Raw genomic sequence first — 13,863 nt, forward strand, 5'->3', positions numbered from 1 at the left:
TTGTGCCTTGCGGTACGGTGGCCCATTTTTTGCTCCCCCTACTCAGAGGCGCCTCCCTGTCCCCTCCCTCGAGGGCACCAGAATGCCGATGCTGCCTTGGCACTTTGTGATAAACAAGTGGGTTTTGGCTTGCGGTTTGGGCACTCGGTCTCTAAAAGTTTCGCCACCACTGACCGATACCATCTCAGACAGGTGAATGTCCAGTCTCTTCTTAAAAACCTCCAGTGATGGAGCACTCTTGATTTCTGGTGGCAAGCTGTTCCACTGGGCAGCTGAGAGAAAGGGGCGGCAGAAGCTGCATCCCCCGAAAGAAGTCTTCGCCGAGAAAATGGGCGCTGAGACGCCTCATTCTCTCGCTCAGCGGAGACTTCTTTCGAGAGATCCAGCCTCTGCCGTGCTGCACCGAGAGAACAGCAAGCCGCCCCATTCTCTCGGCGGAGCACTCCACCGCCCCATTCTCTCGGCGGCTTGCCACCCCGTTCTCTCATCTCAGCAGAGACGTCTTTCGGGGGATCCAGCCTCCAGCTGCTGCATTTCCCAGCCTCAGCTTATACTCGAGTCAATAACTTTTTCCAGTTTTGGGGGGTAAAATTAGGGGTCTCGGCTTATACTCGAGTCGGCTTATACTCAAGTATATACGGTAGTCAAAATGGTCCCTCATACACTATCTTTCAACAGTGATAATTCTTGCCAGAGGAAAGTTAATGTTCACTAGGATCCTTATGACTAACCTAATTCCTCTATTATTAATGCCTTCAGCTGCGAAGTCGTGTCTGACCCATCGCGACCCCATGGACAACGTTCCTCCAGGCCTTCCTGTCCTCTATCATCTTCTGGAGTCCATTTAAGCTTACGCCTACTGCTTCAGTGACTCCATCCAGCCACCTCATTCTTGGTCGTCCCTTTCTTCTATTGCCCTCAATCTTTCCCAGCATTAGGCTCTTCTCCAGTGAGTCCTTCCTTCTCATTAGATGGCCAAAGTATTTGAGTTTCAACTTCAGGATCTGGCCTTCTAAAGAGCAGTCAGGGTTGATCTCCTCTAGGACTGACTGGTTTGATTGCCTTGCAGTCCAAGGGACTCGCAGGAGTCTTCTCCAGCACCATAGTTCAAAGGCCTCAATTCTTTGGCGCTCAGCCTTTCTTATGGTCCAACTTTCACTGCCATACATTGCAACTGGGAAGACCATACCCTTGTCTATATGCACTTTTGTTGACAGGGTGATGTCTTGTGTGTTGTCTAGATTTGCCATGGCTTTCCTCTCAAGGAGCGTCTTTTAATTTCTTGGCTACAGTCCCCATCTGCAGTAATCTTGGAGCCCAGGAAAGTAAAATCTGTCACTACCTCCATTTCTTCCCCATCTATTTGCCAGGAATTGAGAGGGCCAGATGCCATGATCTTGGTTTTCTTAATGTTAAGTTTCAAGTTTCCAAACATTAGTCAAATCATAATTTTACTTTCATGCAGTCTTGAAGTTTCTCAATAGTACTCTGCTGGCCGTAGGTATGTAGCCTCACGAAACACTATGTTGCTATGTATGTAGCACAGTAATTGAAGGTTAAGGATATAGCATAACTATAGATAACCTGAGTGTACTGGGATCACTTAATTTTCCTTTCATTGAATTCAAACTGGGACCAGAAATATGTGACTTTTTACTCTGATGTACCTTTAATATTGAATAATTGAATGCTAATTAGTTGTTTACCTGAATTTTGTTTTGAGATAATATTGCTGTTTTCTAAGAGGTTAAATAGGTTACAGAACTCTGAATGGCTACGTTAAACCTAAGATGGGAGACTGTTACCAGGTGAAACCAGCCAAGAAAATGACTACAATTTTATCTGTCCAATAGACAAGCAACTGCTTTACAGACATTACTGAACCAGGTTAAGATCACAGGGAACAACTCCCAGACTGCTCTATAAAGATTATAGGTCATTTGGATATAGATTAGCTCCTAAAAAGTCAGCTTCTGAAGAATACAGAATCTCTTCAAAATTAGCATGTTTCAAATTAAAAAGCTGAAACAAAATCATGTCTATTTTTATTTTATAGCTTTTCAGAGATATGTCAGAGAATCCTAGCTGTTTCAAGTAAAGAGGTTGATAGTATTTGTGAGTTTGAATCAATTTCATACCTGCCTGAGGGCATTCTTCTCAGGAATGATTTTTCTGGGAGGTTCATCATTATTACAATCTTCTCTTTCAGAGGAAGTCTATACAGAAAATAAAAATAAAAGAAGTAGTTTAAGTATCCATTAAGGTGGTTACTTACATAATTAAATAAGCACTTATAATACAGGCAGTCCTCATTTAGCAACCACAATCCCTTCTAGTGACAAAGTTGCTAAGAAAATCATGTGACTGAGAGAAAGAGATGCTGCCAAGATCACTAGTTGCTGCTGCCTCATTTAAATAAAGTTCTCCCATGCAGTGATGCCAAAATTACTCTCGTTCTGGTGTGCATTGTTGTCAATAGAAGAAATTGGGCACAAGTGCATGATGCACAGAAAATGATTTTATACTAACAATTATTACCATCATATTTGGAAATGCTCAGGGTTGGGGTTTTAAATATGTTCTTAATTATTGTTTTAAATTTTAAATTTGGGCATTATATTTAATTGTATTTTAACTTTTATATTCTGTTTTTTATATTTATTGCCCTGTACACCGCCCTGAGTCCTTCGGGAGAAGGGCGGTATAAAAATATAATAAATAAATAAATAAAATAAATAAGTCAACTTATAAATGAGGACTACAGTATCTACCTGTGTTGCAAATCAGAAATGTTTTCCAGCTTGTTTTTTCAAATTTCTACAATGCAAAATACTTAATAATAATAATAATGTTGGAAGGGACCTTGGAGGTCATCTAGTCCAACCCCCGGCTCAGGCAGGAAACCCTATACCATTTCAGACAAGTGACTGGCCAGTCTCTTCTTAAAAACTTCCAGTGTTGGAGCATTCAGCACTTCTGGAGGCAGGTTGTTCCACTGGTTAATTGTTCTAACTGTCAGGAAGGTTGCTTCTCTCCTTAACTAGTTTCCATCCGTTGCTTCTTGTCCTGCTTTCAGGTGCTTTGGAGAATAGCTTGACTCCCTCTTCTTTGTGGCAGCCTCTGAGATATTGGAACACTGCTATCACCCTTCTCTTCATTAAAATACACATACCCAATTCCAGCAACCGTTCCCTACTTATTCTTTTACATAACTAAACTCGTATGTCTTACTCTGTGACAGTACAGGATTTAGTACACTGAGATCTCTTTTATGAAATTTAAATGAATGCAACAAAGTGGGCATCCTATCAAACAGAGGTTGGCTTTTTATGTAGCATTTCTGGGACGTACAATCCAGTTTTTTTGTTTAGCTAAATGGCATAGTACCTATCTGCCTTCTATTCCCCCCCCCCCCCCGAAAATATATTATACCTGTTTTCGGGTTAAATTCTGGTTCTTTCCCTACAGGTAATATTACAGTGTCATCACCCCAAACCATGTAACCCTCAGTAGGCAAAATAACCATTTTAAAAAGTAAATCTCTTGTTTATTTTGCAACCAACAGCAGATTTCTTCAATTCTCTATGCTTGCACAGTCTCCATCAGTGTAGTCATTAAAACATGCAACTGCTCTGATCTTACTAGTATTAGGGCAGCTGGTAGAAAAGATCATAGTCAGAAGAAATAGTAAAACTGCCATTCTAGACTTGTAGATATTAACAGACTCTGTGTTTAACCACAGAGGCCTCTCAATTGCTACCACTGATAATACTGTGATTGTAACAATCATAACAAAGATGATGAAAACAGTATCAGCATTTATTATAACAATATAAATTATAATGGGCTTCAGTGTTGCTACTTGTCCATTTTTCTGCTCTTAACCCACCCTCCTCTGAGGATAGAGTACCTGGCATTATGTTGAACGTTGAAATGAGTTCCTAATTTGAAAATAGTTCTCTATTCATGGATTTTTATATAAGAATGTATATGCATGTAAAAAAATTTGAACTTCAAGGTGGTTTTACTTAAATGGTCTACTTGTCAGATCAGCATAAGCTTGAACTAAGTTAGCTCCTACAATGGAAAACATGTTTTATACTTCCAAGCCAAGCCACTGTTCCATTTATTTTAGTACTAACTTATTCTGACATACCAGTTGTACCCAGTTCTTACCTACCTCTGCCACTTGATTCTGTGAAGGTGCCACAAACTAATGTTTTACTATTTAGCTTCTTCCTTCATGTCCATGATACTGGGATGACCATATGATTATTTCTAGTCACCTATTTCCTAGCAGCAAATGTTTGTTGTGTAAATGATATTAAAAAGCTATGAACAATTATAATTAACTGTATTGTGCTAATTTCTTTAATAATTTGGGAAGCCACGTTTTAATTTTTTTCTGGTAGCTAAAAGTGAGATTAAAATGTTTGTAAATAACTACATACTAATTTTTGATTGCATTAAAAATAAAAATTGCTACCCAAAACACTCATTTGGATAAAACCCAATAGACAACACAGTGTCTCAGTCATGATTCTTACAGTTTTAAGGACAATTTTAAGTCAGAAGAAAGGTGACTGTTGACATCGTTCCATAAACACAGAAAATATGGGTTGGCTAGGAAGAATCAGATAGCAAGTAAGATATAAAAGATGGAAAACGTTTACACATTACATTTTAGGTTGATATTACAGTGTTAATGTAACTGGATTTTTAATTTTGGATCCTATTTTGCTTTGATTTCCTTCTAAGTTCTATTACTAAGGGGCCTGGAATTCTATTGCCTTTATGTTGCCCACCCCAACATGCTTGAAGTTTACCAATTTCATCTTGAAACTAAACAGCTAATTTGAAGCCTTTGTTTTATTCATTATCTTTATAGGTGGCAAGACTAAGAGGTTGGCTGAACAAAGACCAGACAATGACTGCCAAGTGCATATGGTGGCTCACAGCTTGCCGTCACCCCATTCTACTGCACCAACACAGCAGACTATTAAAGAGGAGCGCTGCTCATGCACTTTTGTCAGCAAGTTAAGTTACGCTTGGCAAAGGCTGAAAAACTGGAAAACATTAAGCTCTGTAATGGCAGCAAAGATGGAACTCATTGCTTAGAAACTGGAAATCTTAGTGGACAACAAGCCTTAGAACATTTCTGAAATATAATTTCTATCATAACCAATCCCAAGACAGAAAACAATTTTCAAGTGCAAGTTGTCTCTTAGCTCAGTTATGCATCCTAAAAGTAAAATAAATATGCACATCTGTGACCAACACTTTCCACTGAATTGCTTGTTGACTTTCTTATAGCAATTTAAGAGGGCAAGGGCTAGAATTTTAATTCAGCAGTTCAATTATTTTTCAGAGCAAAAATTAAGAGATTGTTACTACCTTCTGCTCTGCAGAAGGTAGAGATGCTTTGCAATGAAACACAAGGAAGTTCAAAAACTGTGATTCAATTATTTTTATATACCCTGTTCTGTTGCTAAAACACTCTTCATTTCAAACATGCAATTTAGATAGAAAAGTCATTTTGTTATTGCTATTCTTAAAAAAATTAAATCAGAAATTCTATTCTCTCTAATGTATGGATCATAGGATACCATGAATTATCAGACCTTCTGACTCAGTTTACCATATAACATGTGGTCTTTTGCTATTTCCCCCTACATTTAACAATTCAGAAAAAAGGCAATAATTAATGACATAGTCCCATATGACATTAATGAGTAAGGAATATTCTGAATTATTCCATAATTGCTAAATGATACTCAAAAAAGTAATGGTATAGTGTGGTTGATATTATTTTTATCTGCCTTAAGGAAGGCCTGGATAAATAAATGTAATATAATCATAAGAAACACAGAGAAGAATGATTAACTTGTCTAACCTCTCTCCCTGGAAATTTTATACTCTGATTTCAATCCTACCATAGTACAAGATTGAAGATAAGAAAGCATCAGAAAATTTAAAGTAACCTAATTTTGTGAGAGATGTGTTCTTTACTCTTAGCTCAGTAAGCAGTAAGCAGGCAATACTTAAATTGCTACTTGCAAAGGGGTTGTTTTTTTTTTGGTAATAGGGACCTAACAGGAACAGAGTTTTGAGAAAAGTCATTTGTTAGAGAATGTTCACCTTGTATTAATGAACACAACAAATCTACCTGGCATGCAACCACCTCAACAACCATTGTACACAGTTCTCTCATTAAATTCAGTCACACTTCTCCAAAACATCCCTACATAGTTACAGTGAAGAATCTGAATATGCTAATGCAAATTGTTGCATTAAATTCATCTGTTAGAATCAGAGGCAATAGATGGTTTAAAAGCCTTTCAGGATTATTAAAAATGTCTCTTGTCTCAAGCAATAATCTTGCCAATGGAGGTATAGAGGTTTTATTTCCTGAGGATGGGAAAAGTGGAGGCTTGCATTTGTCAGCACTATTAATAAACCATACAGATGCAGCACTTTTTGAAAAATCTATCTGTATGTGAAAGCGAGAAACCATATACTGTATACACAGAGAGAGTTTCTTTATGCTTCCAAATCCTTAATCCTGTCTGGAACTGTCAGTGGGGGTTAATGGTAGCTTTGGATAAGAGAATTCCAATCTGGTTGGCAGATGGATAGGTTGGTTATAGCTGCATAACTATGTCTTGCCTACAGGCACAATTCAGAACACTGTTAAAGCAATATAAAGTCACTGTCAAGCTGAACCATTTGGATCGGTAGCAAGGAGAAATAATAATAAAAGGAGTTCATTTCTGGGCCTTGTATATTCATGCTAGTATGCAGAAACTGATTAATTGTCATCATGTGCTGGTCGGCTGCACCTCAGATTCCTACTTCTGGAGTAGATTTTGCATGCTAATATAATCATTTCCCCTCTTGAGACATTAGCAAATAATCAAATGAAAAACTGGATCATAATTTACTGAGATTCAGGCAATTCTCTATGCAAATTTGACTTGTTATTGCTGCTGCCTCGTTAATCTGAATGCCTTTGACAAACTCCTTTGATTTATGAACTCATGACAACTCCAATGTGTATATATTTTGCTAGATTGACATTATCATTAAGAGTGGGTGGACTGAGCTCATATGAATGGCTGATTTTATTCGCTGGTGTCGGCTGCTCAACAGCTGAGCATCTCCTTTGCACAAAGCCCCCAAGCACAAGGCTCTTCCCATCTACCCATCCATTCATCATCTCGATGTTAATTGGCCCAGGCTTTAAGCAAATTTTCAACACGATTTAAAGGCATGATGACACTGATTACTGACCCTCTGCCATACGGTGTCTATTGATTAACCTGACAGAGAGAGAGGATGAGCTTGAGGGGAAGTAAGTGTATGGGGATTTCAAAAGTGTGTATGTGTATATACACGCATACACATACACAATGCAGGTAAAGTGTTTATCATTAGTCATTATCCCAGGAATAATCTTTAAAGCCTTGAAGGACTACACACACTAATTAAAATGCAGGCTGCTTTGAGAGAATAAATATCATGTCAAATATCATATTAGACTGTAGAAGCAGACAAAACTAAATGATAGAATTAACTGTGTCTAGTCATCATGAGCACTATTGGTATGCAGGAGTGAAAATCAGCAACAGCACAATCAGCTCACAGTTAATTCCTTAAGTAACTCAAGGACAATTAAAGAGATAAAATACAACATTCCAGACACTTTGATAAACTCACGTTTGATCTTTCAATACAGAAGAGGGTTTGGAGGAGGGAATCTAAGTTGAATTTCACCATCATATGGGACAGAGTAAGTAAGAACTGGAAAATTCATCTGAATTACCTTGTGACTCTGCCCACAGCTCACATTTAAGAGGAAGGGGAAATAAATACTAATTTAATAGTTGCAGAAGAGTAAAGCTACTACAGTCTTTGTAAATGATAGATTAAAACAAGAACCTCGTTACTGCAAAGGGACCTCTCAGTTTCTTATGTGAGCATTATCAGTTTATAAATTTCAAAAAATATTGACCTGAAAAACTGATAGATGTGTGACATAATCTCTGCAATGCTTGAAATTTCTGAAGAATAAGAATATAGATAAAACATCTCCAAATCATAAAACTAGTACAAGTTATAGAAAATGGTTTGAACAGTAGAGTTCTTCAGTGAGAACATGTAAACAAACTACGGTATGTAATTCATTACCATAAGGCAGGGGTGTCAAACTGCCAGCCCGCAGGCCAGATGCATCATGACGAAACCATGCCCACCCCATTGCCGGCAATGGGGAAAAAGCTCTGATACAACACGCGATGTCACATGACGTTGCGAGTTTGACATGTTTGCCATAAAGCATGATAATCCCCAACTGTGAATTGTGAAATCAAGAGGAGTGGGAGAGGCAGGAGAAAATGGGAAAAATATTTTTCTCTGAAGCATTTTTTTTGCTGTAAGAACTGAATAAATTTAAGAATGTTACTAATATTTAAAAATTATACAGTAAAATGTTACAAAAAGTGTTCTTACGTTATTATCCAGCCTTTACTACCCAAAGTAATTTCTGAAACTATATAATAGAAATGTTTTACGTAAACCTATTTACAAAGAGACTCCTTACAATACATATATATTGTGTAACACAGTTAAGATCCTTTTCTAGATCCTATCTTGTGGCAATGAGGGTGGCAAAGCGCGCCTACTTCACCACCCTCATTGCGTCCGCAGATAATCGCCCGGCCGCCCTATTTAGAGTGGTCCGTTCCCTTTTAAGTCAAGAGACGGGAGAGGACCCCCTACATGGACGGGCTGAGGAATTTAGTAAATATCTGGTGGACAAAATTGCTCAGATTCGGGCTGGTCTGGACTCTGACTGGGCAGTATCTAACGAGAGGAAAACGATGAAGTTGGCCGAGTACATTTGGGAAGAGTTCGATCCTGTGACTCCGGATGAAGTGGACAAGATCATGGGGAAACTAAGTGCCGCCACATGTTTGTTGGACCCGTGTCCCTCCTGGCTAGTCTATGCTTCTCGGGAGGTTACACGAGGCTGGCTCCTAGCAGTTATCAATGCCTCACTGAGTGAAGGGTACTTCCCTGCTGCCTTGAAAGAGGCGGTGGTAAGGCCCCTCCTCAAGAAACCGGCACTGGACCCAGCTGTTTTAAACAACTTCCGTCCTGTCTCCAACCTTCGCTTCCTTGCGAAGGTCGTTGAGAGTGTGGTGGCACGACAGCTCCCTTTGAACCTGGAGGAAGCTGAATATCTAGATCCGTACCAATCGGGTTTCAGACCGGGGCACAGCACGGAGACGGCATTGGTCGCGCTGGTGAATGATCTCTGGCGGGCCCGAGATAGAGGTTATTCTTCTGTCCTGGTCCTATTAGATCTATCAGCGGCTTTTGATACCATCGACCATGGTATCTTACTGCGTCGTCTTGAGGGGCTGGGAGTGGGAGGCACCGTTCTGCGTTGGTTCTCCTCCTACCTCTCGGACCGTTCGCAGACGGTGTTGGCAGGAGGGCAGAGGTCAAGCCCTATGCCTCTTAATTGTGGAGTGCCTCAGGGTTCGGTGCTCTCGCCCCTCCTGTTCAACATCTATATGAAGCCGCTGGGAGAGATCATCCGTAGCTTCGGGGTGAAATATCATCAATATGCTGATGATACCCAGCTATTCATCTCCATCCCGAACCAACCCAGTGATGCCCTTGATGTGATGTCCCGTTGTCTGGAAGCGGTACAGATTTGGATGGGAGAAAACAGGCTTCGACTCAACCCGGCCAAGACTGAGTGGCTGTACATACCGTCATCTCGTTTAGTCCAAGAGGCTCCATCTCTGACTATATGAGGAGAGATGTTACCTCCCATTGATAAAGCACGCAATCTGGGCGTCCTCCTAGATTCACGACTCAGTTTTGAAGATCACATTGGAACCGTGGCTAGGGGGGCATTTGCACAGATTCGTCTTATATACCAATTGCGCCCCTTTTTGGACCGAGATGCCCTACGTACAGTCACCCACGCACTTGTTACCTCCCGTATTGATTACTGTAATGCTCTCTACATGGGGCTGCCCTTGAAGACCACCCGGAGGCTTCAGCTGGTGCAGAATGCAGCTGCACGGGTTGTGATGGGAGCTCCCCAATACTCCCATATTACACCCCTCCTGCGTGAGCTGCATTGGCTACCAGTTGCCCTCCGGGTGAGATTTAAGGTGCTGGTACTTACCTTTAAAGCCCTACATGGCTTAGGTCCGGGATACTTGCAGGACCATCTGCTGCCGGGAACAAATTCCCATCGTCCAGTATGCTCACACAGAGAAGGCCTCCTCAGGGTACCGTCAGCTAGGCAATGTTGGCTGGCGACCCCCAGGGGGAGGGCCTTCTCTGTGGGAGCGCCAACCCTATGGAATCAGCTCCCCCCTGAGCTTCGGATAGCCCAAAACCTCCAATCCTTTCGCCGCGGCCTCAAAACACACCTGTTCCACCAAGCTGACCTAGACTGACAGGCATTTTAATTAATTTATATTTAGTATTTTTAATTCATTTTTAAATTCTCTAATTTTTATTGCACTGATGTTCTCAATTTCATTTTATCTTGATTTATGTACTTATTATATGTTTCATTGTTAGCCGCCCTGAGTCCTTCGGGAGATAGGGCGGGATATAAATCCCATCAATAAATAAATAAATAAATAATCATTTATTTATCCTATGGATATTGAATGTTAATATACTCCCTATATCTCTAAGCGGTCAGAGATAATCACAAATATTGGCTTGAAAATAGTCACTAGATCAGGGGTCCTTAACCTTAGCAACTTTAAGACTTGTGGACTTCAACTCCCAGAATTCCTCAGTCTGCTTGCCCAGCTTCTGGGAGTTGAAGTCCACAAGTCTTAAAGTTGCCAAGGTTGAAGACCTCTGCACTAGATTACAGATCCTAGCTTGTCTAGAGCATTAGGAAGGTGTTTGGGGCAAGACTTAGCTTCAGCTGCACTTGTGGCATACAAACCAAATTGTGCCAAATGTGTCCTTATAATCAGCAGGGAATGCTGATCTTGGTAAAGGCACATCTAAGGCTGTTAACCTAGTGCAGGGGTAGGCAACCTCGGTTCTTTTATGACTCATGGACTTCAACTCCCAGAATTCCTGAGTCAGCTATGCAAATAGTGAGATAGACTTGCAGGCATCTGAGCCATCTTCCTATTTAGTTTTTTTTCCCTACTAAGCAAAATTATCTTTTTCCCATGTGAAATTGACAGATTTCAAGTCATTATTAGCCATCACTGAATTAATAAAGATACTTTTGTTGCTTACTGGCATGAGTATCAGTAAGCAGAAATTTCCCCCCAGAAAGTTGGTTCTAGATAATTATATACAGTAGACAGAGAGTCCTCAACATTCATTTAGTGACTGTTCAAAGTTACAACAGTACTAAAAAGTGACTTATGATCAGTCTTCACACTTATGACCATTGCAGCATCCCCAAAGGCACACAATCAAAATTTAGGCACTTGACAAGTGGCATGTATTTATGACAGTTGCACTGGAGTCATGTGATCACCATTTGTAACCTTCCCAGCTGGTTTCCGACAAGGAAAGTCAGTGGAGAAAGCCAGATTAATTTAATTACTGCCTGATTCGCTTAATAACTACAGTGATTTGCTTAACAACTGTGGCAAAAGAGGTTGTAAAATGGGGCCTGACTCATTTAACAACTGTCTTGCTTAACAAAAGAAATTTTGGACTCAATTGTGATCATTTAAGTCGAGGACTATCCATAGACAATGCATTCCTGTTCAACTACAAAATAGAACTCTTAATGAATTTACAAGAATATCTATTGAGACAATCATTTATATTCATCAAAAACCACGAAGGAATGTAAAATACCGAGACAAATACTTAGAATGTAAGAACTGAAAAAGTAGTATTAAGATACTATAACTAGAAAGTAAGAAAGGTCATTCATATAACTAGAGGTAGTTCACAACTTACAGTCATTCTTTTAACAACTATTCAAAGTTATGATAGCGCTGGAAAAAAAATCCCCTTACAACTGGTCCTCATACTTATAGATGTCCCAGTGGTCACCTCATGATCAAAATTCAGGCCCTTGGCAACTGGCATGTATTTATGATGGGATCATTTGACCTTCCCAGGGACTTCTGACAAGCAAAGTGAATGGAGGAAGCTGGATTCACGACTGTGGTGATTGTCAGCCCTTCCAGGTAAACCAGATAAGAATCATGACTACATGAGCTAAATCTATTTTATTGTAAGGCTACATTAACATAATCTTACAAGTCTGAATATACAAAACTTCCTAGTACTGCTTTTAACTGCTTGATCCACTAGGGCAGATCCTTTCTAAGTTTCTGACTTTTAAGCCACGAAGGGGGGCAGGGGGGATATTCTTGCCTCTCTTGTCTGATGCTAGGCAGCATTTCTTACCCTCTTCCCTCAAGGACATTCCCACATTCCATTACATCGATTCGCTTAACAACTGTGGTAAAGAAAGGTCGTAATCAGGCACGAATCACTAAATGACAGTATTGCTTGGCAATGGAAGTTCCAGTCCTAATTTTGGTTATAAGTTGAGGACAACCTTATTGCTGCACTAAAACAACTTCTACTGTTCAAAAGAAATTGCTTCATGTAGTTAAGGGGCCATTGGTCTTAGACCTACCTATCAAAAGAACTGACCACTAATAAACCATAACTGAGTTGAACAAAGATTACCACCATAGTGCATATAGGAATGATTCTAAAAAAAATCAGTTCAAGAAAAAAAAATGGTAATATTATATTGAGTGTGGAACAAGATTACATTTAATCAAATAATCTAGATCATAATCTTAGAAATATAAACTTTGAATAACAGAAGTCTCATTTTGGAATACAAGCAAAGCAAGAGTGTGAAGAGCAAACACTGTTTCCTCATTAGCAGTCATAGGCATAAGAGTTTTTCTATGAATCCTTCAAAGAACTGCAGCAAAGAATGTAGAACATAGTAGTTCTTATTCACATACGGTTAGATTTTTAGAGTTTCTATCGGAAAGAAAACAACTTTTAGCCATGGTACATTAAAAGCCACTATTCACTCTATCTTGCTTGGACATGAGTGGCCTGCTAAATTTACAACATATCTGTTTTAGTTAACTGTTTTATTTAACTTCTGAGCAGGGAGGGACCAGGAGAAAAGCAAAATGTACTTAAATGCTGGGCTTCCCCCCCCCCCCTTAGGCTGAATGCCTTTCATCCAATAAGGCATTCAAAGCAGTGACCCAGCAAATAGATTGAAAAAGCAATCTTCCATCTGAGTGCCACATTATCCTTCCTATTCAGTATTCTCTATGAGTGATCTCAATCAAGTGGATGTGTGTGTAAGAGACAGCGCAGCCCATTGCTGGGTTAATTAAACATTTGACTTTAACACCACCCCATCATTAAGCAAATAAAAACAGATAACTCAAATCACACTTCATATACAAAATACACAACACACATCAAAAATTTAGAGAACCCCTACCCCCTTGAGAAGTTTTGTCAGGAAAATAATCAGTTTAAATCCTTGCTGGTTTATCAATTATTCCATTGATTAAAATGGGGCAATTATGCAAGAGACTAGATTGCCATATGGGATCAACATCAAAGAAAAGCCAAACAATAGTTTGGAAACATGAAGAGATGAATATGAGCTATTGTAACTTACTTGAGATACACAAACGGGAAAATTTATGTTTTGCTTGTGACGTATTACATTTTTATTTTAATTGTTTTTGAATGCATATCATGGAAGCTAGGCACGTGTCTCTACATTTTCATAAAGAAACATTATATTTTATTGACAATGATTAAACAATTGAACAATGATGCACATTT

At 39.5% G+C, this 13,863-nt stretch overlaps 1 protein-coding gene across 6 annotated transcripts in view; it reads right to left on the reverse strand.

Moving 5' to 3' along the window:
- BTRC (beta-transducin repeat containing E3 ubiquitin protein ligase) overlaps positions 1 to 13,863 on the reverse strand; it is a 178,696-nt gene that overhangs the window by 93,501 nt on the left and 71,332 nt on the right. For 4 of the 6 annotated variants that reach the window (XM_083364360.1, XM_083364357.1, XM_083364358.1 and 1 more), the window contains one exon: positions 2,139 to 2,216. The exons of the other annotated variants lie outside the window; for them this stretch is intronic. In XM_083364360.1, the coding sequence (XP_083220486.1) occupies positions 2,139 to 2,216 (78 nt within the window). The remainder of the gene's footprint in view (positions 1 to 2,138; positions 2,217 to 13,863) is intronic. 6 annotated transcript variants of the gene reach the window in all.

The sequence above is a fragment of the Vipera ursinii genome (genome assembly GCF_947247035.1).
Source record: "Vipera ursinii genome assembly, chromosome: 5".
In the NCBI taxonomy this organism is placed as follows: domain Eukaryota; kingdom Metazoa; phylum Chordata; class Lepidosauria; order Squamata; family Viperidae; genus Vipera; species Vipera ursinii.